Consider the following 25,451-nt stretch of genomic DNA (forward strand, 5'->3'; position numbering starts at 1 on the left):
GACTTTTCCAGCTATTGGTGGATTCTAAAGGCTTATTGAGATGGACGAGCTGCAATCCAAGCCGCACCGAGCCCAAAGTAAAATTTGTTGTCTCACCATTCTACCTGAAACTGAGCTACAAGCCTACAGCTACACTCTGACATGTCGCTCAAATTCGGACGAGGGGCCTGGGCGGTTGTCAGAGACAACCGTCCCAAGCAGTTTACGGCCTGGATGAGATCTAAAAAATTTGTGCGGCTCAGATCACGTCTTGTAACTCGATTTTCATGCCGTGTGGGACCCATAAAAATATTGTTCTATTGTTACTCGCCGTTGTTTCATTGTTACACCTTATACAGATGATGTTACACCATGTACAAATGGTGTTACACCTTCCGGAGCGGTTGTTCTGACAACCGCTCCAGCCCCGCGTCCAATTCCCTCAAATTCTTGTTTCTCATACTGGAGATGAGCATAGGTGGCTTCACATTGATGCAGTCACCAGTCAGAAGTTAGTAATTTGTCGTTGGAGCTTCAACGACAGCACTAACAGGTGAGAGCAGAGATGGTCGCAGAACCAAAACAAAGAGCAATATTATTTGCCATTATCTCCTTCTGTAATGGCGTACAGGGTTTGCGTGTTTAGAAACATGTTAACGACTAAATATAGGATAGGACAGCATCATTAGAAGGCTGGTTCATGGGTTCAGTAATTTAATCTTGGTCAGGTGCTAATTATGTGCTCTGCGATTGGTTAATAACAAAGATTACAAAATCTGTCCTAACTCTGTATTCACAATATCCTGATCTAGCAAAACATCTGTCAATACATGCACAGAAGACAAGAAATATAGAACACCAGCTCACATCGTCACTATTCTGAATCTTCTATTTCACTAGCAGGAAATCTACGGAAACGAGCAAAAGGCCGGAAGTATGATGTTTCTCTCTTTGGAAACATTGTTCTCTTTCGTCTTTGAGAAAATCCTTGCTCAGGAATTGCATCAGAGAGGAGTTCCTTGCTTTTTTTCTCTGAAATGCTTTTGCTTTTATCCGACAGCTCCTCTCTTATCATCTTAAAAGCTTCTTTTGTTGCATATGGTAGCCCAGTCTTCGGATCGCGATATTTTGCTGGTAACCCAGTGACAGCACAAATTGCTTTTTCTGCGTCTGTGAAATGATAATAAAGAAATTAACTATTAAGATTAAGACTCTTACAACTATAGAGTTCTGGAAGATGCAGGGGTCAGATTCATTTCACAATAGTTAGTTATTTTCTGCAGCGAGCAATCATAACGGTGGCAAGGAACCAGAGATTAAATACAACATAGGGGATTGTAGAAAACTGGACGCAAGCATTAAAGTTATCCAGAAAGGACTGCACATATGCAAACAATTTTTAGAAATGCATGCAAAAATTGAGAAAACCTCAATACTACACAATCTATCATGTAAAGAAAGTACACTTACAAGGATGGGATTCTGTTGATATCTCTGATTCAAATGACGCTCCATTCATATACTCAAGAAATGAAGAACCATTTCTTGAAAGATATCGTATCTGAGGGCCTGTGTAAACTGCTTTATGCACAACTGCTCTTTTCTTAACTTCTTCTTCCCTAGCTAAAACTCGCTCCAAATTTCTAAGGTTCATAATTTCTGTTTGAGCTGCTTCCAGAAGCATCTCTTCTTGGGTCATCCGCTTCTCCTCGCCTTCCTTTTTCTTTTTAATTGGCCTTATTGTTGCTTGCAGTGCTGCTTGTATTGCCTCCCTCTCAGCTTGCTTAACAATAACTGAAGTTCTAGTAGATTTCCTAATGGTTCTTTCCACTTCCACATCTTCAGGAGCATCATGATGCTCAGGAGGAGTGGATTGCTCAGAAGTTCCTTCCTCTCGAGGAACCCTTTCCGATTTATGTACCCTCTTTTTCTTTTTATTCTTAGATATTGTCTTTCCTGGGAATATTAGTCGCTTTTTTGGTCGAGTCCTGTCACCAATAGAACAGAAAAAAAGGAAAATTTATGAAGTAATCCATTCTAAAGAAAATGGGACTATGAGAAGCCAAACCTATCATCTGGTTCATTTTCTACTTCTTCATCTGGCTCAGGTTCCTGAAATTAAATTAGAGTTGTAAAAATTAGATAAGCAGTAAAAAAATATGGGAAGAATAAATTAAACAATTAGTAGAAAAGGCTTTTTTTCTTCATTCTTTTTCTCCCCACTCCCAGTACCCATGGTTCAATTGGAATCAAGGAAATCTAGTAAAAAGAAAGCAATGATCAAACAACAGTTCAATAGAATGTACAAATCCGAGCACAAAAATTTTGAACTTACATCTTCATCAAAGTCACTGTCAAAAACATCAGCAACCTCTGCTTCTTCTTCATATTCATCGTCATGTTCTTCCTGAGAAATGTAGAGATGAGGTCTCCATCAAATAACTACAAATTCAAAACACAAATGCAAGGAGCAAGTTTTAATATTCTTTTATTTCCCCCTTTTCTTGCACAATCTATATTCCGTAAGTAGAGTAACTTCAAAATAAGTATTCACTATGCCTTTGAGCCAGTCTTTGTTCACCGAAAAGAATAGCCACTTGATGATAACCGCTGCAAAATTACAGTTACATATTGCTTTAGAGTTTCCACCACCGAAAAGCTTTTCCGCTTTTGGTATTCAGTAGTATCTATTCCAACTAAAGCGAATCTTTTGGCTTTGATGCATGCTACTTACATATCTAGCAGACAAACTCATAACAGTTCATCTCACTGAGCACCAAGCTTCAGCTAAAACACAACAGGGCTAGTTTAGCACCAAGTTGCGTATACTATTTATATTCATATGAGAAAGGACCTGATCCCAAACGGCAATACAAACTGCGTTTCGTCCTTCAATCTTTCCCTCTATTTATATTTCTTTCAACACTTTTCAGACCCAAAAACACATCTTTGGTGCTGCTACACAATCACCAAAGCTCAATCCACTATAACACTAACATGAATACGTTAGCCGAATGAACAAACTACTGCAACGCCGGTAAAAACCACGGAAAAGTCATATGGGTCTGAGCAATCCCCCAAAAAAATAACTACTAAAACAAAAGAAAAAAGGTTAAAAAGACACCTCTTTCAGAGCATCTTGATTCCAGAAAGTTTCATCCTCTTCTACCTCGTCGTCTAGCAATTTTGTCATCCTATCAGCGTCCAAAATACCAATTTCAATGCGTAAAAGATTAAAATTTTAGAAAAATTACAACTACACAGTAAGATTGTTTATCAATGGAAATAAATTACCGTTTGCCTCTAGTAGCACGAGAAGCCCGGTCCAGAAAGACCAGAGTCTCCTTCTCTTTCTCTTCTTTTCCAGTCTCCATCTTCCAAACCTTCTCCTTCCTTCTGTAACTCAGGATCAATTACGTTCCAGCAACCCAGAAGAAATTCCCGTTTCTTTTAGCCTAAGCACTTATCAGTTTTCACAAGAATCCAATGCCGCATTTCTTCGAACAGCTGTTGCGCGATTATACAAGAAACACCAGGTGCTTTCCAATTCTATTTAAAGCTTTTTTCTTTTCCATTTTTATGTTTTAAATTTCATTTTCACAGCAGTCGAAACTCGAAACTCGTAACTTTAAGGATGCCTGAATAAATAGCCAAATCTTGACGGGATCGGGTCTAGAGCACTCTAGCCCTCTTCCTCGCATTGCAGAAGGGCCTTGAGTCAGTCTTGGACTAGGCCTAACCAAATTAGGCGGACCCAGTATGTTCAACCCAATCTGTTGGACCAGTCTAACTTGGTCCGCATCAAATATCGTGGCGGTAGATTTAGGAATCTTCTTTTAAGGTACGAAGTGTGTTATGAAGTAGTGGGTTTTTCAAATTCACCATGCTCATTTTATTCCTTCTTATACATTCGGCACCAAAACTGGTTCTAATTTTGGGCAAAAATTTTAAAGAAGAGAGGAATTTATTACATTTTTAAAATCATTGGATAAATATAAGAAATATCTATAAAGTATTGATTATTATCATAATTATTTGACAGGGATTTTTTCGAGACATTGTGCAGAATACCCGTCAATCAATCCAACGTAAATGACGAAAATTAGTCAATTGTGGTACATAAAATGCTAGAACCACTAGAGGTTTTTCACACTTTTTATAAAGTGGGATGAACCATTCAATCAAGACAAGCTCATACATATATATTTAACACCTATTGTCGGAACGGTAAAACCCAAATTTATTACTTTGTCCTATAACATCGTGAATATGAAATAAGCAAAAATTAAAGTTTAAACAATGAGTACAATATGCTACTTAATATCATTTCAAAAAGGTGTACATTAGCAACAGCTTTGTGATACCATCACTCAATCTCTTTTTTCTTTTTCTTTCCTAAAAAGAATAGTAGGAGTGACAAAAATCGTTGTGGTTTTTTTTCCTTGGGTAACTAAAAAAAGAAAATTGTATATTAAGTGAGATATGACTTAAACGACAGAAGCAAATTAACGAATAATCCACCTCATTGATTTTAGAAATTTTTATGTTTATTTGTATCGTTTAGAAATGTTGTGATTTAGAATCAGTTTTTTATATATGAACTCTTAAAAAAATCGTTATGGTTGCTTTGCTACCACGAAATATAACATATTATGAGCTGGGTTATACGTCACCAGCAACACATCCAAGTGTTTCAAACTCATGATTGAGCATGTTCTCAAAACGTACCTCATCAATTTTTGTAAGACATTCTAAAATTACAATTTTATAGTAATTAGTTAGAATCTCTAAAACCTCACACGTAACCACATTTTCCTTGATAGTTCAAAGCTAGGATCTTCACATGAAAACTTAATTACTTTTCAAAAACTTATTTTTATATAATTAGAAGTTCGAATCCCCGTGTGACTCCAACCTAGCCTCAAGATACTGAAATGGCGATAGGAGTATGATTCTCAAATTGTCAATTTGTTTCTTGACCACCCAATAGTTTCTAATCACATACATTTCTCTCTCATTATGTGGTGAAAAACAATTAAGCTTTGCTTATTGTTTGAAATATTCATATGGTGAAACGTGTGTATTATCGAATGCGCGATGTAATAACAGATGATATGATATCCACAATAACGATCAAAATTGTAACTTTCATAGATAACTTATCAGTTATTACCGATGTACCTTTTATAAAGTATCCTAAAGGCACTCATTTTTTTTTTTTTAAAGAATGTTTTGGACTGCTCCTAAAGGCACTCCTTTTAATAATTAATTAGAAAATTCTTTAATTTGGACCAAAGTTTGCTAATTGACATTCGTAGCACCTTCCCTTTTTTTTTTGGACTTTTTTATTTTACTAGCACTTAAAAAGCAGTTTAGACGGCTAAACTAAGGAAAGAGAAAAAAAAGCCTCAAGCTCCGCTAATGTAAAATTTTGAATAATGTAAGACTGGAAGTTGAGCCTGCATTTTTTTTGGAGCTTGAGGATGTACAACTGGAATTTGATTAATCTAAAATATTGCAAGATTTTAAAAGAAATTTCTAAAGGGTGGTAGTATTCGAACATCTCTTCGAACATCTTTTGAGAGAGCAAAAAATGTATTCATTGAGTACATTATTATTTACTCCAAAGTTAATATTGACATAATACAATTTTTTTTTATTTTTTAAAGCATCTATTTCTCAAAAGTTGCATTCATTCAGGACTCTTTTTTTTTTTTTTTCAAAAGTCTCATTGTTTGGGAACATTTTTGAAAAACCACCACCAATTGGAAATTTACTTCACATATTTTAATGCTCCATTTCTTGCATCGCAAGACGGGCACTAATGGTCACCGTCCTTGTATCTGACCCCTGTGCTTTAGGGTCCCTCAATTTGTATCTTTTAGCGATCATGGTGGTTCAAATTTTAAATGATCAAGGTTACAATTAAGGGTCCAAAATATTTATTTCAGCAACCAAAAGTGAATTTACTATGGGCTATGATACCAAAAGTGACTGTAAAACCTCCAACAAATAATTGCACTAAAGTGTGAAATCTCAGGATTGCTTCAAAATTTGTACAAACTGAAACTATTTGCGTTTCTCTAAGTAATCATAATTTCCAGGCAGTGATCCAATTCATCTGGCTTCAAAATGTCAAAAAGGACAAATGTATACTTCTTCATCCTCACGTACAACTCGGGGTTGTTACTATTTCTGCCCTATACAAAATATACCTATTTTACAAGAAGATAAAATATATATATATATAATGCTACTTCTAAAGTCAAGCAACCCCAGTTCTCCTCCCTTTTTCTCAATTTTTCTCACTTGCGACATCACAGCAAGAGTGCATTCTGGGGGGCCGTAGAAGAGAAAATGAGAGGGAGGGAGGAAGAGGTACTTGTTAAGTGCCCTTCAAGAACTGTTTGTACATCAACAAGCATCAGCCACCCCATATTACGTCATGTGAACTTTAGGCTGGAAGCAAGAAGCTGAAGCCCGTGTTTTCACGGATAAGTGGTGGGGGTTCAATGTCAGAAATTTCTATTTGTTCCATAGACTTCGATATGTCATCAACTGAAAACGGAATGCTGCACAACGAACCATCAAGAAAACATCAATTGTAGTACCCAAAACTGTTCGAAAAATTAACAGCAGAAACCACAGTTTTTTAAAGGGAAAGGTAGCTCATTGCACAGCCTTGATTTGTCTCAAAATGAGGTCACAATGATGCATATGATGGAGAAAGAATGCTGCTTCAATCATATAAACCATCGATAAAATCTAGTGTCTGTTAATGGTTCTCAAAATGATTTGTTTTTGCTCCTTAATTTTACAACAAAACTTTGCACTCCAGAAATTTTTTTAAATTCATAAATCAGGATCAATAGTAAACTTAGCAGCAAAGAAGAAAGAGTATAATCTTAATGTCTTGCCAAGGAGCATCTTAATGCTAACCTCGAATCATCATCCAATAAAAATGAATTGCTGACTGCATTGTTTGAATCTTCAGTCATCAATACCCTCATCTTTGATATCACCTGAATACACATGCATACAAAACTTTCCTCTGATTAATAAGAGCATAAATGCTCGTAACATGACATGGTATGTCTCTCTTGAAGGAGATGACTCGAACCTAGCTTCACTAATGGCATCCACAGAAACTTACTTCTGAGGATACACTGTGAGTGCCATACTTGTCATCCCAGTACATTGTGCTGATCCTATACAACTGCTGGACACTGAGAACCTGTTCAACAAAAGACAAGTTTAGTTGAGAACTATGGAAGACATGAGCTGAGCATAATGAAAAGAGCTTCGCTCACTGGGCAGAGGCTGTGGCTTATCTCATCCAGAGTCTTCTTTGGCTTTGGATGTATAACCTGAAATTAACCAAAATGAAAGATTTTCCAACATGAACCTTATCTGACTTGTATTCTCCAAGCCATAAAAGAAATTTGAAGCTGAATAAAGAATTCAAGGCTTCACCAGAAATCCAATAGCTTGTCGGATGTGCTTTAATTCCTCCCAAGCTGAACCTGCATACTGCATTTTTTCTCTGTCATTAATGAATGTTTGACAACTATATAAGAAGTAATATTGGCACGACTTTACCTTGTCAGTAGCAGTATAGCACCAGTGTTCCAACTCAGCCAGCCCTGCTTTAACATATTCACCATTACTGAATGAACAGCATTCCCTCCTCAACAGAAGGCTGCAGCCAAAGAACCGGGTACACAACATGACAACGAAACTGATTATCTGCTGTACCTTATACTCAATGGTACATGAAGATAATTAAAAAATAATTCACCTGTTGAATAATTGAACATTAATGAAAGAAAATATCTGCGTGAACACTTTACGAACTAAAAATGGTGGTACCTGAAATGTTGATAGAAAAACAACGTATGAAAGTTCTACTGGTAGGAGAAAATTTATGATGGACAAGACACAAGATAAATTAGGATAGAGAGTATAAAATTATTGGATATACATGATTTGCTTTTAAGGTATTCAAAAAATTCCCAAGGCTTGTCACTATTCCTTGCCAGTGAGCAATCAAAACTTGCTGGGCAGCAGTATTCGCAACCGAACGCGATGATCCCTTAACTAAGCTTGCTCTAGAAGTTCTTGGTGCCTATAATTTGGAAAAAAGAAAAGTCCTTAGAAGCCATATGGACTACTACACCAAGGAAGAGCTTTAGCCTTTCCTAAAATATGAAATGATTTGACCAACACAGATATGGACAATAACAGATTCAGATACCTGAATACACAGCCCAAGCAATGGAGATATTTCCTTCTTCAGATTATCACGAATCATCCCGTAGATTTTTTCCACATAAGCTGTAAGTTGCTGTTTGAAGAGTAAAGCAGGGTACTTTGCTTCAATTTGGCGTAAAGATTCTACTCCACCAGGGATGCCACTAGTTACAAAAGATAGGTTGACTCCTTGGGGTGTTCCCCTGAAACTCTACAGAAAGGAACAATACCAAAAAGCTGAGTTCACTAAATAAATATCCTATTGAAAGGGGTTGGCAAACCATAGTTCTGAAAGAATGCGATTAAAGACCAAAATGTTTCCAACTAAAATAACAAGTGAAACAAAAATCTGAACATCTTACGTAATTCATCCTCCCAAAGAGACTTGCAGAGGACGATCGACGTCGTTGAGGTGCCATGCCAGCAGCACCACTGGCTTTCAATGTCCGCTGGAGCAGCAATAAGAGAGTAGAAGCATTTGATAGCCAATAGGCCAAGACATCATTGTTGTCCTGGGTTTTCTGTCAAAGATAAATTTCGAGGTATTAGAGGCTTTTGATAATTTGAAAAGTAGACACAAAACTAGCATATGATCAATAGTTCAGACCTCGATAGCATGACCTATAGTCTGGATGATGCGGTCAAAAACACTAGTCCTCTCAACTTCAAAAGATCTCCAATGCAGAAGGCATTTATATATGATGCATGCTGCAATTGGCCTATTGCAGGCAAAGCCCAAGTGTTGAGCAATGCAACGAAGTAGCAACTCCTGATTCTCCTGCTGTTTCTCATTCAGTGACTTTTGTGGTTTGTCATCTGCTTCAAAATCCCTATGATTCATTGAAGCACTATGCAAATCCTAATGCAAATGAGACATGTTAAAATGGTAGATTAGCAGTCAAAAGATGCTTGTTGGACACAAGTTAGGTAGGATCAATTACCATGGTCATCCTAGTATCGCCAAAGGAATGACTGCTTTCCATCCTCTGTGTTTCATTGACAAAGAAAATTAGCCAACTGCTTATAAACCGAATACTACATCTGACTTCTTTTTAGATATACCTGAAGAATTGATCTAGATCGTCCAGAGAGGAACTTATTTGGTGCAATTGATACAGCTTGTTGACGAAGAACTTTATTCTCTGATTCCAAATTATTCAATTTCTCCTCTAGCCTGCATGCAACCAAAACTTCATTTATTCTATGTAGTCACAGCTCGTCAGAGTATGCCCAAAGACTTATCTGAAATTCCTTTAAGCAGAGACCCTTTTTCTGTGAGGGGTCATCGGCCAGCCTTCCACAAAAGTAATGAAGAGTAATGGTTTCAGCAAGAGCAGCTAGATGGACTATAGTGAGTCCAGTTTATTTAGAGTAAATTGCTAATCATCTTCTGGTACACACAGGCAATGGCTTCAAGCTCATACATTCTACAATGACTTCTGATAGTTTTTCTCAAGCCTTTCCAAAATCTCATTCTAAATGAATATATGCCATTGTTCAAAAGGCTAAATGCTTGTAAAGGACCACAACAAACAACCATTTTATAATTGTTGCAACATGTTCGTTCAGAGCACCATCAGACATTTTTGCCAACTGTGTATGAATGTGATGAACTTCATGTGAATTGCAAAGTTTCTGATCCTTTAAGAGGCATTTTCTGTATGATAAAGTGCTTTTCATTTTTTCAAAAAAACAAAAGGAAATTAAAGGAGACGTAGCTGCAATTGTGGGTTGGTGTAACACACTCCTGATCGGAACCAAGGAAAGTAATTAAAACCATTTAGATTACTTAAAAACCAAATAAACTCAAACTCAGAGCAAATGATCAAGGAAAGCTGTGTCATCATCAACCAATAGCATATCAAAACGTCTTTGTCCCTATGTCTTCACCACCAAAAGAGGTGGTATGCCTGTTTTTTTATTCATATCCAAGTTAAAGTTATCTGCCTCCAGACTTGTATTTGAAAGAAGGAAAGTTCACTGACTTATTTGTAACCTCCTGTAATTTAGCAAACGAAGTTTTGAACCTTCTTACTCATTCTACAACATGTTAAATTAAACTTTAGCTGTCAAACAAAACCAAAGGAAATTGGATTTTACTAGCAAGGACATTTGTAAGCCAAATACATGTCAAGACAGAATTTTCACTCAGTAGAAATGATGCAAAATGGAAGATAATAATACCAAATAGTTTTGAATGCATCAGACCTGTGTAAAGATTCTTGGAGCTGATGAAGTCTTCCTTCTGTTTCTTCTAACTGTTTACGTCTTTCTTCACTAGACTCTTGTGCTTTGCCATACTGCTGTTGTAGCTCATTAGAGCTTTCCTTTTCATGCTGCAATGAAGCCTGAATGGAAGGAAGCAAATTAAGCTAAGTGACAACAATTACCTAACTAACAAAAGTTTTGCTCTTACACAACAAAGCTTAAGGAAATCATGAACTTCTAGAAGTATGACTAAGATATAACCGAGTAACTAATAGAGTATTCCAATATTTAAAAAAGGTGAACAAAATTGAACAAGGAACTGCGAACATCTGATAGAGATAACTGCACACTTAGAGAAGCTAGGGACCAGACCATAATAAATGTCTGCAAATAGCATTTAGCTGTTCCCAACATCCACATCAAATGCAAGATATCAAAGATTTCAAATACATGCACTCTTAAATTTTCTCATATGGTATAGACTCAGTACTTCATTTAAATCTTAAAAAGTCACAGTGGCTTTGGATTTTCAAAGCTTAACTCTTCATGCTCATTTATTTGTTGCATCGATCTGTTCTCTTTGGAGTGATAGTTACAATTCACAAACACTATACTGGCAAGCGATATTTGCATTCCAAGAATAGCTTCTTGCACTCCACTTTATTACGTGAAGGGAGGTGCAGTGCCAGAGGATTATTTTGGAGCGCAAATATTATTTGCCTTTTTGAAAACTATATTAGTCATTACTTCTTATTCTACAAGATTAGAAAAACCTGATAAAATGTCGGTTTCTCATCTTCAACTGCTTCCCTTGTATTTAAAACTCACATAAAAAGTTAGGCAAATTATCAATCATAAGACAGCAAGCTACACAATAAGAAAACTTGCTACGTGTATTCTTTCAAAAAATATTTTTTTCTGAAAATTGAAATCAACAGTGCATATAAGTCTAGATAGTCCTCTAAATATGCATATATATCAAGAGCACCCAGTACTGTTGATTGTCATTGCCGTGGCTGTATGCAGTTGTATGTACATATCTAGAATACCATTTTCCAGCTCAGAATTGCTTTACAAATTGAGTTATGCTAAAAGTTTTAATTAATCAAACTGTCAGAGCATATTCAAGGAGATACAGCCATGTACGTAACCTGTCTTGCAAATTCTTAGTCTCAGTTCCAGAAAACAAGAAAAGATAAAGATGAACGAGACTAGTGCAAAATGAAAGAAATTGCTTTCTTGAAATTTTGTCAAAGAGATAATTACTTGAACACCCATTGCTCTTGGCAAAGAAAGCACATTGTATTGCTAATCGATTAAATATTTGATTTGGTAATTCTTCCTAAGCATGAAACAGTAGTATATGCCTTGTGAGTCTCTCACCTTTAAACTGCTAATTTCTTCTGTCAGAGATTCAACTTTATTGGTGTCTTCAACATAAACTGGAACCTCCTTGATGACTGGAGGTGCATCTTGAATAGCCTTTTTTGCGGACTCTCGTTCTTTGACTAGCAGTGCATTTGCTTCATCAACTTTCTTTTGCATAGCCTCCAAAGAGTTTTGTAATTTTGCTATTTCTTGTGCTTTGGCTTCTTCTAGGTCAGTCTGCATCAAATTTCCAACTTAGGTATAACTGGACTCAGAAAATGGAATGACTTCTCACACAAAGCCTAAACTATATTCCAGCATGCTTTTTGTCTGACAATTTAGACGACTGTAGAATCACAGTGCTCTTTCACCATTTATTTAGAACTTCCTCTCAAATATCAGAATTTAACTGTATGTCCTGTGGAGGTAAGATAATCAACAGAATATGATGATACCCTCAGACGTTTTTCCAGCTGTAAGCGCCATGTGAGCTCCTCCAATTGTTTCTCAAGCTTGTCTTTGGCCTCTTTCAATGCCCCTGTTTCTCTTGCAGCCTGCATGGAGATGGAAATTCTTAAATATTTCAAAAGTTTCTAGGCCATTAAAGTGAATATTTTTTTGTCTTCTTTTCTGATAAGTCACCTATCCATAAATTTGATGCTCCACTAACTATACTGATTATTTTAACAGATAAAATTCTTCAGTAATAGTTCTCCATTGTTCCTAGGCCATTAAGCTGAAGCTTTAATCCATTTATTTTGTCCTTTCCTAGTAAGTCAAACATCCAAAGCAATGCTTCACTGAAGATATTGATTATTCAGATTTCGTGCAACAACATATGATGTCCCGCACAATAACTAATACAGAGTGGTAAAGTTCAGAATTAAATTCACAAGTTCAATACTAGGTGTACATCTATTTCTCTAGATTCACTGTGTTCAAAGAAACCCAGTTTATTACAAACCTCTCAAATTGATTCTAATGTATAAACTTGTTATAACTGATCGTGACTTATGATACTTCTAGGAAATAAATTACTTTCATTAAATAACCATGCCATTTTTACTTCAATAGCAAAATAGTATTAGCGCTGACCATTTTTAGCTTCCGTAACTCCCTCCTGGCAATTTTTCCCCTCCATCTGCATTGTGCAATTATTGTTCCTCTCTTAAGTTTTCTGTGATATGATGATGCTTTATGACAGCGCCACATTGCCTGCATAGAAAAAGGATACAATTTGAAAGTAACATCGTATGATAATCATCTGGTAGAAAAAGGATTACGGGATTATCAGAGTTACCTGAATTACAGTTGCAGCTCTACTTTGCCTTTTAAATGTAAATCTTTTACAAGCATCCATTGAACGCAAGCCTGTCTGCAAAACAAGCACTGAGATGCGGAGTTTGTTATATGCCATTCTGGCTTCACGTCTACGCGTGTTCTTCTGAATTTTTACTGCAGCTGCCTCCCTTTTCATTCCCTCATAATGTTTGCAAGCCAGTTTACCTGAAAATGAAGTACATGTACTCCACTTAAAGACTATGAAATCATTGCTACTACTGTGCGTTGCACAAAGAGCCTCACAGTACTTAAACAACTCACCTCTGCACAAAGACTGCATACAGATGCTTGCTTTTCTCAATGCAACAAATTGCTTACGAGCATAATGAGTTCGTATTCGCTGTTGTATGGCTTTTGCTGCACTTGAAAGAACTTCTGCCCTTCGAGCATCTAACTCAGCCATCTGACCAGCTCTTAGGAAAACCTTTGTTTTACCTATCTGTTAATGCACAAAATGCACATTAAATACATAAACTATTTCATGGCTGAAGCCTATATCATGTCCACAAAAATATACTAAGGACAAACCAATGGTACAAACATTTGTGCAGTGCACAAGGAAACAGAAGCAGTCTGATGATAATTAATCTCCCTGTTTCATAATAGTTATTTTCCTTTCCTTTCAAATATAGGAAAGTCAATATTCAATATGAATATTAAAAACTCTTAAAGAATCAGTAGTCCTCTATCGCTGGATTAAAGTTTCATGATTAAAATCCCTCTCACCAAAGAAAAAAAATCCTCCAAATCCATATTTATCAATCCAAATGAGAGTAACATAATTCTCTATGTTATGATTTGAAGCAGAGGTGTATTCTGGATGCTTTGACTTGTGTGGCTTGGAGGTGTTATTTTGACTTCTTATGCTAGTGACATCTACAACTGGATCCTTGGTGGTTTGTCACCTTCGGATTGTGTTCTAAGTGTGGTGTTATCACTTCTTAGTGACTCTAGTGGGAAATAAATGGAGTCTTGGAGGTCTTATTTTTTACTTCTTATGCTGCTGACATCTAATACTGGAGTCTTGGTGGTTTGTCACCATAAAATTGCGTACCAAGTGTGGTGTTATTATTTCTTGGAGAGTCTAGTGGGAAACAAATGGAGTGGTGCTTGGGACAAAGCAGAAGATGGATCCTCTTTCTTACCCACTAAGTAAAATTGGAAGTTAGTTGAAGATACCCAAGTTTCTTTCACTTCTTCAGAAACATATTGCCTGGTTAAACTAAAATATTCAATGTTCGACAGTCTATAAAAGAGGCAACATTGAGCATTACATTAATGCCGCACATGGATACATATAGTAAGAAAATGCAAAGTTCAAGTTTATAGGTGACAATGGGAACTACAGTCTTCACCTGAGATCCTTTGAGCCCTTTCTTTTCCAAAATCTTCTGGCATGCAACTTTTTCATCATAACTGCTTAGCAGAAAGCATATCAAGAATCAGCACATAAAACTATCGCTGGAAGTATGTAAATGTAAATTTCCTATGTAAGATAAAGCCACGAATTTTGTGATTATGCCTGTTCCTAAATTTCAGTTTAAGTTAAAGGAGGTACTTACCTTCCTTCCAAAACCTCAGGTGCAAGAAGCCCAAATCGGTTTATGAACTCAAAAAAAGGTCGGCGAGTAGGATATCCAGCACAACTTATTCTGATTGCTTCCAGAACACCCTAAAGGATGAGACTCAGGTATTAAAACTTACAGCATAAAAGCTAAAGAATTTGCATTGTAAGGAAGAGAAAGTTGAGGGTGTAAAGAGCGAAAAGAAAAGACAGCTACTAAACGTAAAGTACTTACTCCACAGCGCAATTGTTGCATTATATTTGAATTCTCGAAAATGGCAGGTTTAAGAAGATTGTTTGGCTTTACACATCTTATATAGTGCGGTTCTGTAGCATTTAAAGTTTCCATCAATTGTTGTAGTTGTAACTGTGCCAAAAAAGGTAAACCTCAGATTTCCTTCTCCATTCCTTCATTAAGGAGTCAATTTTCAGAAGTTTATGAACATAAATAGCAAGGATGATATCCAAAACAAGGATGAGTACAAAAAAGTAACAAAGATACCTTAAAACGTGACCCAATTGATGCAAACTTGGAAGATTTTGTAGTCTCTTCATGAATTGAAGGAAAAAGGCCAGCGACAAAAGAGCATTTAGAAGCACTTAACAGGTCTTGATGTTCTGGAACCACATAATCTTTATTTTTGTCCAAAAATTGATCAGACTGGTAGTGAACCTGATGAGAAACAAAGTGAGTTGTAAAATCTATATACAGTAGCAGTCCCTGTTACAGCAAAATATCTTTCAGATAATTAAACATACCTCTCCAGCATAATGAGATATTATGAAATCTGTGCGAGACAATTTAGGCTTCAGAAACCGCTTATGATTCTTGAAAGTCATATAAAGCTTGTTTGCAAATGTTTCATGTGTTGACTTTGGAAACATACTGACAACATAAGTGCAAGATATTATGATGGGAAATATATCAGTAATGTTCACCATAATCTTTAAATTTTACAAATATTATAGGAAACAAAATAATACAAAGAAATGAAAATGCACCAAAATGTAATTCTACATTTTGATGAACCGTTAACATCCTCACAATATAAAAAAAGAAGAAAAAGAAAAACGCCAGGTAAAAAAGGTGTTCCGAGACATTATCCTACCAGGCTTCATCAAGAAGAGCAACAATTCCACCTGGTTTCTGCAACAGGAAATGCCATAAATAAGCAGAGCTTAATTCAGCAGCTATTCAGTCCAGCATGACAATGTTAACAAGGGAATATGAGCCATATAGTAGCTATGAACTGACCAATTGGAGCTATGAAAAACATGAACAAGCGACAAAAACTTTGTTGACTTAGAATGCAGTCCACCATACCAAAGAATGTTATATGATGCCATATAGGAGCTATGAACTAACCAAATGGAGATTATAAGGTGTCAGACATACATATTTTCATGACTGAGAACCATGGATTCCTGGAAAAGATGAAGTACCTTCTCAATAAGATCTAAAACATCTTGATTGTCAACAAATTCAATATAGCTCCAATCAATGACCTCTCTTGTGTATTCTTCTTGCTCCATCTTGAAGACATGCTGTTATAGTAGTTGGAGATCTAGTAAACTGGTAATGTCACATTAAGCCTTGCACAAGAATTTGATTTTAGAGATACCTGGTTAAAATGTTGCTGCAGTTTCTCATTTGTAAAGTTAATGCAGAATTGCTCAAAGCTGCATGTCATGAAATATCTTAATCAAGATAAAGAACTGCAACTACCAACTCCTTCAACACATTGTGAATGTATCCATATATTGGGAATCAGAAATTAGTTGCTACCTATTATGCTTGAAGCTTTCAAAACCATAGATGTCCAGGACCCCAATCAGAGATTTTGACTTGGCATCTTGCCCGATTGATACATTGATTTTGTCCACCAGCCTGTAAAAGGAATCCAAGAGGAGTAAATGGAAAAGAAAGAGTGTAGAAGTCCAGTACCTTATAAATTTTGATAGCAATTGATTAGAAGGTGAATAAAGAGTCAAAGGATACTTACCAATCAAACAACCTTGAATATATGGTCTTAGCAAAGCCATCCCTGCCAACTGTTGCACTAAGAGGATCGAGACTACGCTTAATAACTTCTTCAGGGGTAATCATCACACGTTTCAACAGTGCATCTTCCAGAGCCACAGGATCACACCTAATGCAGAGGATGAATCAGTAGCTCCCACCATGCACAAAGATACAAAAAATGAAAGGCCTTACTATGTGATGTTGGTAATCATCCATACCTGAGAAGTTCTGCTGTTGTTTTAAGATGAAATTTTGATTTCTCATCCTTTAGCATTGATGAATCAATTTCCTTTCCCTTTGCAAAATCAATGTTACCAATATGAAGAATCGCAGCAACAACTCTGAAAATTGCTTCCTAAGTAAGAAGGACAAACAAACAAAGCATAAGAGTACGGTCCTTCCCATTCCTGTATCCATTGAAGTGGGGTGAACGAAACAGACATTCTGCAAGTGGACATACCTGCTCCTTTGCACTAATTCCAACAATATCCATCGCTCTCCTAGTGGCAAGATAGTCATGGGCATCGCTCACACCATCCAGCTCATAGCAACGTGACTGATTGAGGTAGTGAAAGGTCTTAGGTTGTCCCAGTTTATACTTCTCAATTTCCTAATAGCAGAACAACGATCAGCCACAAGTTGCAATGACAAAAGAATTAAGAAAATAGACTCCATAAGCCATAACTTCCAGAGATAAATACCTCCTGCGGAGCGGCACAAAGGAGATAAAAGCAGTGGTAGTTCCGCTCAGGATCAGATATTTGGCAAACTCGGGATCTCTCAAGAAGGTAAGTTCTGATAGCTGCTCCTGATATTCTCCCTTGCTTGTCAAATTGTATCTCTACGAATTTTCCGAAACGGCTGAAGCGTATCAAATGTAAAACTATGTTAGTGTTGAGTAAACACAAGACAGGGTCCAAGAATCAGACGTTCAAGCAGCAGAATTGCTTCTTTACCGCTGTTAAGAATTTTAGATCATAGAACAAGTAGAACAATTGGAGACTCATGAATAATGCATGTTCTTGCTAGAATATTCAATGAAACAATGACAAGAAAATTAAGGAATGGACAATTTAACTTAACTGCATGAGTAGAGAGATTCACCTGGAATTATTATTTCTAACAGTTTTAGCATTCCCAAATGCTTCAAGAACGGGATTGGACTGCAATCAGAAGGTTGGGCAACTCATCCATCAGAATTTAATGTGAAAAATGTAGAAGATACGAGCAAGTAATTGAAAATGGCAGGAAACAAAGCTGAGAGCTAGACTATATCATGTATCATACTTCAAGAACTTGCTGCTCGACTGTTCTTCCTTCAGTAGCTGCCCGCCCTCCCAGAAAGGCAAGGTACCGCATAAGCATTTTTGTTGTCTCTGTTTTACCTGCTCCACTTTCACCACTAACCAGAATGGAATTGCTTTTTCCTTCCTTTACCATTTGCCTGTTTCAAATACACATACAAAAGATGCATCTATTATCCCAGGCATGCAGGATGCTATGCAGTCAAAATTAGAAATTTGAGTGGTTTAACCTGTAAGCAACATCAGCAACAGCAAACACATGAGGGCTTAGCTCTCCAAGTGGTGCTCCTTTGTATTGTACCATCATGTGTGGATCATATAGATGGGGCAGTTTTTGAAATGGATTAATTGCAATTAAAATATTTCCAGTGTAAGTCTGTGACGATGTCAAACATTATGAGACTCATGTTGTTAAGAAAACGTTCCTGCGAGCAAGAAGAATGAGCAGGAAGGAAACCTTACATAGATCTCATTGAGTTCATATCTTGATTTTAGGTTCTGCAAGACCCCTGGCTCATGCAAATAAGATAGTTTTGTCATGTCATCAACACCTCCAGGAGCAGTTTCCGTGTCTTTAGGATAAACTTTTGATAGCTTCACAACAACCTGACAAAATAACCAAAATGGGAGAAATAGAAAAAGGTTCTGAGCAGCTGCAAAAGCTTGCTAGCTATCAAATCGGACTCTCATTTGCCCAAAGTATATAATGCCCTTTTACTTTGCCATTTGCAATATGAGTTTTGTAACAACAGCACAAGGAGGTGTTCAAACAAGATAAGACATCATTTTATATCGAGAAACAGATACAATTCGCAAGACAGAGTGGCAACAATTATCATTTCTCATAGCTGGGTCCATCACAGCGCCTTCTCCTTTTGTGTGTGTGTGTGTGTGAGAGAGAGAGAGAGAGCTAGCTTCAAATAGAATTTGAATCAAAACCACACAATTTATAATCCGTTGGAAAGCCAAACTAATGAATGAATTCTATAAAATACCTAGCCTAGAAGATTGCTTCATGAGTCCTCATCACACTCCATCTCAAGCCTGTTTACCTACACTTCCTTAGTTTCAACCAAATCAGTGCATGGAACTGCATCAACTTCATTTGTATCCTTGAAAACAACATAGATATCCCCCTATTTCCTCAATTTAGCAGTATCATAATTCAGAAAATTTTAGACTAATGCTACCTGGAATTATGTGCAATCGGTTTGAAATTCTCCACAAGTGCAACAAGCAGCTGGCAAGGGAATTTGGCACTAAACTAGATATACGTAAAAGGTCTGATTGCTCAAAGTCTAGTCTAACCTTTGACTCCAGAGACTTAGAAAAAGGAATTATGCATCCATTTGTATTTCTAAGAGAACTACAAAGAGAATCAAAAGCACAAAAACAGCATGCAGATGGAGATATCAGTTGTAGTTTCATCCAGTCATGCGGCAGCAGTACTTTGATTTACTTGTTGATACAATTGACAGAAAAATTTTTGCATGTTTAGTTAGATACTACTTTGTTAGGACAATACACTCTAAAACAATCATATCATCATTCAGAAGAAGGAAGAAGAAAAGAGACGTCAAACAATAATTAATGCAGTACAAGCATTACCTTCTTGCCATTACTCGTCTCAATCTCAGCTTCCGCACCTTTGATCTTATTTACTTGTCCATCAATCCAAGTCACTTCTGGGTCTTCAACCCAGACATGAGAACCAACAATAATGTTGACTGAAGTGCCCTGTATCAGCCAAAAACAAATGGGGGCATCTGAACTAAATTCCATTGGAAATTTTAGAGACAACTAAAGTGCAGAAAACTCTGATATGTATGCATTGTTTTCACCAATACACATGCTGATGTTTGATGTAATAATGATTTATCAATATGCTTGTTAAAGCTCTGTAACAACTAGCTGTCCATTATTTTCATTCTGAAGCTTCAAGATGGATGCTTTTGCTTGGGAAGTAAATCAGGCAGAACGTGGAGTTTCTAATATTCTACTTGATGATACGTCTGGCTTTTGTTATACATTTGTTCCCATTTTTAACAAGATAGTGTTCCAATTTAGCTTTCATAGAGCATGATAGTACCCCTCCCATGTCCCTCGTGTTCAACAAAAGACCTCAAATTGCTACCTAATGAACCTTATAGATTACCACTTGTTACCAATTCAATTCCATGTGAATGCCTCAATAAAGTTATATGCCTTACTATATCCAAACTCAATTTTTCCAACATTGAGATACCTATAAACATTCAAAAAACAAATTACCTAAAATTTGTGAGGAGAAAAAAAAATGGAAAAGAAAAGGGGCTAATTTCGTTTAGAAATTAACACTACTATTAACAGCAGCACAGTAAAATGAAGTTGACGCACCATAGCGAAGATCAAATTTTACTAATCAACTCCTCCACAGAGATTTTCTTCGACTTCGTCCAGCATACCACATTCCCGGCAATTTAATCACGTGACCATAATAGCGCTCCTCTCAGAGCATACTAGAGAGAAAATGCTTGTAATTTAAAGTGAATGACTTGTACAAACGCATAAAATGCTGCGTCTCGGGATATTCTGATTTCAGATTTCCTGGCTGATTCTGGCAAATGACAAGAAACCGATCGGAAACCCTGATTCTTCTTTCTTCTATTTTCCGAGTGTGGAAGAAGAAGATTTTCTCTTTCCTCTTTCTTTCTCTTTTTTTGTTCGTTTTTTTCATTCCCGTGTGTGCGTGAGCTGAGTTTGTGGAAGCGACAGTGATCATACTTCTACCTGCAACTTCGGGTTGGGTCGTCTCCTTCTCCGATTTGTAGGAAATTGGTGGCTGAAAAACACACTACTCTCTCTCTCTGTCTCTCGCTCACCAAATTTTTTGAACGTCTAAGTACATATATAACTGTGTAACTCTTTTCGCGGGATGTTTGGCACTAGTAGCGTGTCAAAAAGAGAGCAAATTATCGTCGTGTCTTATCTAAAAACAGCAAATTTTTTATCTTGATAGTGATAGCCACTAAATATATGTCTCGTGTCTTGTATGAAAGAGAGCAAATTATCTTAGTAGTCACTGAACTTTTTAAATAATTAAGTTTTGGCCATTCAATTATTAATAATATATTTTTACCTATTAAATTATCAAAAATATAAATTTTACACCATTCTATCTATTTTTATCGTTAACTATGTCGAATCTAACTATTAATAACATGTCTCATAAATCATATAAATCCTTAGATTTGACAGAGCTAATGATGAAATTAAACGAAATGATCCAAAATTTACATATTTGATAGTTTAATTAATAAAAATATACTATTAATAGTTGAGTGACCAAATCTTAACTATTCAAAAAGTTCAGTAGCTATCTTGGTAATTTGCTCTATCTAAAATGAACTACTGCTAACCTTTTCATTAAGAAATTGATATGGTTTTAACTTGCTTTTTTCGCAGACGCATATGAGGATTCGAAAACATTAGATCTAATAACAGGGTAGACTTTGAAGAGCCCTCCCCTAGTGATCCAGTAGTTAAATTAGGATTCACTTGCATGAAGTGTTTTTTAAATATTTGTCTAAAGCTTTTTTTTATATTTTTTCAAAATTTGTAGCCATTTCAAATCGTTACTTTATTTTTAACAGAACTTTTCGTATAGATTAATTGTTTTTTGAAGTGTTTTTCAAAAACTTTATTATTACAGTGTATAAACGATGCTTCACTTGGATTCGATGTTTTTAAAATTATATTTTGAGGTGTTTTTGGAACTCAAAATTTTTTAAGAATTTTTTGTAAATTTGTTAAAAAATTCCTACCTCCCATCACTGCCAGCCACCACTAAGTACTAGCAGCCACCTTCCCCTCTTTTACTTCCTATTCCCAACAACCTTTGACTGTGCAACCAAAGGTCACTAGGGAAAGGGCCTAGGTAGGATAAAGGAGAGAAGGAATAGGAGGTGGCAGGAAAAGGGCGAGAAGAGAGAGAGAGAGAGAGAGGGGGGAGATTGGCTATAGACGATGGTGATGTGTGAAAGTAGAAAGAATTTAGAGTTTTTTATTTTTAGTGTATTTGAAATTGTGTGTTTTTTGAGTTATTTTTGGGGTTTGTTACGGTAGATCCAACAAACAAAAATAATTTGTGATAAAAACAACAAATTCAAATAGAGCCTTTAAATTTCAAAAAAGAATCTAAAAACGCCTGCCAAACACACCTTTTAAAGCAAAACGAGAGATAAATAGAATTGCCAAGGAAAAAAAAAAGAAATTTATTGAACTTTTTCTCCATATGTATGTAACTTGTTCAAGGCAACTGCTACAGTTTATGTTTTCTTGCACAAGAAACTTTCACAATCTCTGCCTATCAGAAATATATAATTTTTTTTAGAAAAATATATAGTAAGTGGTTGTTTCGTGTCAACCAGTTCCGTCCTCGATCAATGAAATCTATCCTACTGATAATATGAATAACCATAAGGATAGTCAGAGACCACGGGCAGGAATGGTTTAGAACAAATTTTTGTGGGTCACACGTACGTTATTAAAAACGAGGTACAAGAAGTGATCGTATAATTTTTTTGGATCAAATTTTGACAATGAACAGCTGATGGCCGCTCCTGCCCCTCATCCCGCATTAATCAACAATTCAACCTTCACAGCCGTCATTCTTTTTAGTTACAGAGTCAAATACTAATATATATTTTAACAGGATTTGCTCACAAATTCATCGTCTTGGTGCTAATTTGCTTGTGTTCTACCTTTGTATCTCATTTGGATTTCTCTTATGGGAAGACAAGTTGAAAAATATCAAAGGTTTGACACATGCGTTGAAATTTGCTGTTCAGATTTATTCTGTGAGAGAGATTTTTATAAAGGATGTTTCAGGAAAGCTCATTACCTGTAATGAAAAACTTTTCAATTTGTGGAAGAGCAAACCTTAATACCAAAGCTGTCACCGGGGATTTCTATTTGTTCCAATCCGGGGGGCGAGGATGTTGATTTAGCTTGGCGTTCAAATGCATGCTGTTGAACTTTCAGCCCTTCGTGCATAGGCAGTTGATGTGGATATCATCGACTGAAGCAAAATGAGATGCGTATTTTCCTCATTTCACTTGTTTGCTTCAGCAAATATCTTGAACAAGAGGGGTCAACTATTTCAATTTACAATTACAAGAGGGGTCAACTATTTCGATTAAGACCAGTCTACTTAATACACGTAAAATGAATTTGTGTTAGTAGTAGAATTTGAAAGAGAATGCTTTAGAAGTAGGACGAAGGAAAAAATTGCAGTTTTGGTCCTCAGTGTTTGGTACCTGTGCAAATTTGGGTCCCCAAATTTTTTGCAGAAACAAATTTAGTCCCCAATCTAAAATGTATTTGGTGTAGTTTTAGTCTTAAAGTTTCGGTAAAAACAAAACAAATATGATCTCCAATGTTACCAATTTGAAGCAGATTTAGGTTAATTGACCAATTTTCTCAAATATTAATGAAACCAGTCATGTACCATCACATGTTTGGTGAATTAAACTTCTCGAAAATAAGCAAAATAGCAATTAACATTAAACAATGAGAATAACTCACGTGATGGCACATTAATAACTAATTAATTAAGAAATGAAAAAATAAAGGAATTTTCATAATATAGACTAAAATTAAGCATTACAATTTTTTATTTGGAGCAGTAGGGATAGATGGTCAAAATGAGTTATAAATCAATGAATTGAGTGCTCCGACTAGTTTTTATTTATCTAGTTTAAAAATTTTCTTTTCTTTTACTAGTTAATCAGTTAGTACATGAGTTATTAGTTCTTAATTTTTCTTGTTAAAAATTAGCTGCTATTTTGTTTATTTTTTTTTGAAATTTAATTTAATGGACACATGACTAGACATGACTAAATTCTATCAGTAATTAAGAAAATTTTCTTCAAATATCCTAAATCTACTTTAAATTGGATATATTATGGACCAAATTTGTTTTTACCAAATTTTAGGGACTAGAATTACATATATGCTAAATATTGAGAACCAAACTTGCCTTTGACAGGACTTTAACAAACTAAAACAGCAGAAGAAATAAATATTGGAGATTAAAAAAACTGTATTTTTCTCTTTGTAGAATTTAGAGGCATACTCTAGAAGCATGAAATGTCTCATCTTTCAAATGAAGTCGTAGATTGAAAATGTGTACAGGAAAAATGAATGGTATATGGGATATAGTCCTACCCAAATTCTTTTTTCTTTTTCTTTTTTTGAAGGAAGTCCTACCCAAATTCTAAGGGACCAGATTTGTTCCATGCAGCCCTTCCTATGTTAGCCATTTTAGTCTTCATATGCTTTTTCTGTTCTTTAATTAAAATGACTTTCTTCTATAGGATTGCTTATTTCGGCTTCTGCATCGACTCCTTTAATTTTTAATAGAGATGGAGACACAGCCATGTGATATTTGAAAATATTCTACTCGTATTCGTACACTACGATGAACTCAAAGGGGTTGAAGGAAACATGGCAGGTACTAAGCGCTACCATGTGAAGTGTGCACTTGAGAGCCTTCTAGATTCATAGTTCGTCTGATAAAGCTAAATTATGAAATTTGAAATTTAAAGTCTGACTCTACTAAATTCATAGTAGAGCCTTCTAGATTCATAGTTCGTCTGATAAAGCTAAATTTGAAATTTGAAATTTTTAGATATTATTGAATTGTTAAGTATTAAATTTAATATATTTGAATGCACATCACATTCAATAATAAGTGAATAGTTTATTACTTAATTTTACGAGCAAGTTTTACCTAAAAAATTTAGCGCTATTTAATTAATTCAAATATTCAATTTTTCGTATCAAACTGTCTGAATATATTAACATTTGAATTCATTAAATTTAAATGTTGAATTGGACTATCAAACAGGTCTTAATATCTCATCTGAAGGGCAACAAGAAACTTAAAAGTTCCTGTGGAAGCCAACTTGTCCAAAGGAGTTGGTTAAATCTCCGAACACCGTCTCGTTAAACAAATAGAATAATTTTGAAAACACTCCTCGAAGTTTCTCTTAATATTCTTAAAAATTTCGAAAATCTCACTTTATCTCTCTTGAATTGACACTTTTGTGTAACATTTTTGCTCCTTTGGGAAAAGTATCATTAAACAATGCATAAAATAGGAGAGAGAATATTTAAATTTCATTACTGCCCTTGTCATATTTAAGCGATTTGTAGCAACAATGAAAATCAGTCAGGTTAAAAAGTAAAGATAAAAATGCTAGAGAGTATAAGTACAATAAAGAGTAGAGTTGCAACGGTACGCTTGCCATTACCCACCCTAGTAGATGCGGATTTGAACGGGAAAAAAAAGAAAAAAAAAAAAGTATTGATAGTTTCTAAACTTTTTTCGTGAGATTATTTTTATAATAATCCTTTTAATAATGAATGAGTT

At 35.7% G+C, this 25,451-nt stretch overlaps 2 protein-coding genes across 3 annotated transcripts; both read right to left on the bottom strand.

Annotated features, from left to right (window-relative positions):
• Window positions 1–706: 706 nt before the first annotated feature.
• Window positions 707–3,593, bottom strand: LOC113730617 (SWR1 complex subunit 2). The gene is made up of 6 exons (XM_072078605.1): window positions 3,274–3,593; window positions 3,104–3,173; window positions 2,315–2,386; window positions 2,048–2,091; window positions 1,450–1,967; window positions 707–1,149 (listed from the first exon to the last, which is right to left on the bottom strand). The coding sequence occupies exons 1-6, from the start codon at window positions 3,351–3,353 to the stop codon at window positions 854–856; spliced, it is 1,080 nt and encodes a 359-aa protein (XP_071934706.1). The 5' UTR covers window positions 3,354–3,593; the 3' UTR covers window positions 707–853.
• A 2,365-nt stretch (window positions 3,594–5,958) lies between these two features.
• LOC113730614 (myosin-9) lies at window positions 5,959–20,898 on the bottom strand. 2 transcript variants are annotated; one of them, XM_027255415.2, is made up of 38 exons: window positions 20,414–20,898; window positions 19,646–19,774; window positions 18,500–18,643; window positions 18,268–18,413; window positions 18,021–18,177; window positions 17,838–17,896; window positions 17,435–17,594; window positions 17,194–17,343; window positions 16,952–17,088; window positions 16,714–16,860; window positions 16,497–16,598; window positions 16,333–16,390; window positions 16,154–16,255; window positions 15,820–15,857; window positions 15,470–15,596; window positions 15,213–15,383; window positions 14,946–15,077; window positions 14,709–14,818; window positions 14,502–14,562; window positions 13,408–13,585; window positions 13,106–13,311; window positions 12,901–13,020; window positions 12,261–12,359; window positions 11,821–12,042; window positions 10,438–10,577; window positions 9,292–9,403; window positions 9,171–9,215; window positions 8,837–9,088; window positions 8,592–8,750; window positions 8,234–8,440; window positions 7,961–8,104; window positions 7,778–7,848; window positions 7,579–7,678; window positions 7,453–7,509; window positions 7,290–7,346; window positions 7,133–7,213; window positions 6,919–7,001; window positions 5,959–6,551 (listed from the first exon to the last, which is right to left on the bottom strand). In XM_027255415.2, exons 1-38 carry the CDS (start codon window positions 20,414–20,416, stop codon window positions 6,434–6,436), a joined length of 4,584 nt encoding a protein of 1,527 aa, XP_027111216.2. In that variant the 5' UTR covers window positions 20,417–20,898; the 3' UTR covers window positions 5,959–6,433. The 2 variants fall into 2 exon arrangements, with proteins under 2 accessions (XP_027111216.2, XP_071934707.1); XM_072078606.1 differs by lacking the exons at window positions 18,268–18,413; window positions 20,414–20,898 and having other exon boundaries at window positions 19,646–19,769.
• Window positions 20,899–25,451: the final 4,553 nt, after the last annotated feature.

This window comes from Coffea arabica, chromosome 2e, assembly GCF_036785885.1.
Source record: "Coffea arabica cultivar ET-39 chromosome 2e, Coffea Arabica ET-39 HiFi, whole genome shotgun sequence".
NCBI lineage: Eukaryota > Viridiplantae > Streptophyta > Magnoliopsida > Gentianales > Rubiaceae > Coffea > Coffea arabica.

Excerpts from the sequence above, each read along its gene's own strand:
- LOC113730617 (XM_072078605.1), bottom strand. The coding sequence starts at position 3,353 with ATGGAGACTGGAAAAGAAGAGAAAGAGAAGGAGACTCTGGTCTTTCTG. Across the intron at positions 2,092-2,314 it reads ACAGTGACTTTGATGAAGAT|GAACCTGAGCCAGATGAAGA; the intron begins GTAAGTTCAAAA and ends ATTTAATTTCAG. Across the intron at positions 1,968-2,047 it reads GAAAATGAACCAGATGATAG|GACTCGACCAAAAAAGCGAC; the intron begins GTTTGGCTTCTC and ends TATTGGTGACAG.
- LOC113730614 (XM_027255415.2), bottom strand. Across the intron at positions 13,586-14,501 it reads AAGGGCTCAAAGGATCTCAG|ATAGGTAAAACAAAGGTTTT; the intron begins GTGAAGACTGTA and ends GTGCATTAACAG. Across the intron at positions 12,360-12,900 it reads AGTTACGGAAGCTAAAAATG|GCTGCAAGAGAAACAGGGGC; the intron begins GTCAGCGCTAAT and ends ATCTCCATGCAG.